This window comes from Orycteropus afer, unplaced genomic scaffold (genome assembly GCF_000298275.1).
Source record: "Orycteropus afer afer isolate SDZICR_OR568_19922 unplaced genomic scaffold, OryAfe1.0 scaffold00253, whole genome shotgun sequence".
In the NCBI taxonomy this organism is placed as follows: Eukaryota; Metazoa; Chordata; class Mammalia; order Tubulidentata; family Orycteropodidae; genus Orycteropus; species Orycteropus afer.
In genome coordinates this window covers 4,024,244-4,025,873 of record NW_006921840.1, presented here as the reverse complement: position 1 = coordinate 4,025,873, position 1,630 = coordinate 4,024,244, and the positions used below count along the sequence as shown (strand labels likewise).

The 1,630-nt window shown below is 40.7% G+C and overlaps 1 protein-coding gene across 1 annotated transcript in view; it reads left to right on the top strand.

Annotated features, from left to right (window-relative positions):
• Nucleotides 1-5: 5 nt before the first annotated feature.
• ELK3 (ETS transcription factor ELK3) overlaps nt 6-1,630 on the top strand; it is a gene marked incomplete at its 5' end in the record, with an annotated part of 59,651 nt that continues 58,026 nt past the window's right edge. Inside the window, one exon of the mRNA XM_007949770.1 lies at nt 6-122. Coding sequence (XP_007947961.1) covers nt 6-122 — 117 coding nt within the window. The remainder of the gene's footprint in view (nt 123-1,630) is intronic.

Sequence of the window (1,630 nt, the reverse complement as noted above, 5' to 3'; positions counted from 1 at the left end):
ATGATGGTGAATTCAAGCTCCTCAAAGCAGAGGAAGTGGCCAAGCTGTGGGGTCTCAGAAAAAACAAAACAAATATGAACTATGATAAACTGAGCAGAGCCCTGCGATACTATTATGACAAGGTAAACCTTTCAGGAGGCTGTCTTGGGTGGGAGGGTGGGTGCCAACGTCATAGCTCATTGATGAAAACAAACACATTGTGCTGTGAATCAAATTAGAAAAATGAAACAGAGGCGATTTGGGCAGTAATTCTTTTCAGGAAAACAATGCTAGAGGGACTTTTTTTTTTTTTCCTGGAAGCTGGTGAGATGTTATTGTAGGTCAAATTTTGTTCCCTCTGCATTTCCATCTGTAGTTGTTGAAGAGCTTCACTAACAGTATAAATTAGATGTAGGGAGGTCCTGGGGCTTCCCTGAAGTTTGGGCCTTTGAGTAACAGGTTGAATGTTAAAATCTAGAAAGTCTGTGTACAGGGTCTGGTTTGCAGTTCACTCAAATGGGCCTTCTGTGGGTAGCTAGGGTTGTTGTGCGTTGTGTTGGAATCATTGCGAAGATTTGGCTTGGTTGGTTGGTTGGTTGGTTGGTTGCTTTGGTAGCTTGGGCAAGTTATTTAACAAATGGGTGCCTCCATGTCTTCATTTATAAAATGGGAATAATCGTAGTACCGACCTCAGGATTGCTGTGAAGACAGACTGAGCCACTGAATATGAAGTCCTTAGAACATTTGGTACCATGTTCGAAACTTCACAGGAAACTCCCTACTTACAAGAAGGGTCATTTTCATTTTTAAGTCACAGAGATGAAGCGGGGTGGTTTGTTAAGTGATAATGTAGCACAGTTGCCAAACCCAGGACAGTTGGGGTGAGTTTTAATGCATTTCTGGAAAAACACTTAATGGTGCCTGTTAGGGCAAAATTATTGCTACTTAGGGATAGCCACTTCAGGCTTGTAATTGTGGACCATTTCTATTTGAATCTTTTGTTGCTGAATATTTAGTCTCGTAGACTAAGAGTCATAATAATAGTAAGCTTTTGTTCTGGTTGGACTGTTCACGTTGAGAGGTGAATTAACAACTGATTTAAATATTCGTTTCTGATCTATATTTAGTCCCTTCCGTCTGCCAGCCTCTTTGGAATTCAAGACATAAGGATTACACATTTCAGGAAGTGGAGACATCATTAATTATAAAGTCTTCCTTCGTATGATCGTAATTGCATATGATTATGTCACTGAAATGCTAAAGGTGCTTTCCTTTAATGTGGCAATTAATTAATCCTGACTTAATGCAGAGTTCTGCTAGGATGTAAAAGCTCTTCTTGTAAATTGCACTGTCTGAAAGCCTTGCAGATGGTTTATTGTTTTGCATTTTTTCCCCAGGTTCTAAGTTACACAATGGGAATTGGGGCCTCTGAAGGAAAACAGTTGTTTTCCTGCCTACTGGCAGGGCGCCTAAAAGCAAGGCTTTGAGTCTGGGGAAAAAAAAAAAAAAGATTTCATTGTTTTAAATCAAGGTGTCAAAGAATTCTGACTTCCGTGTCTGTGACACGATGCATCTCTTTGTGTGGCTTGGGCACAGGCGCTAATGAGTGTGTCCCCAGTGCATGTACAGAAATCACGGGCTGGAAAAGACT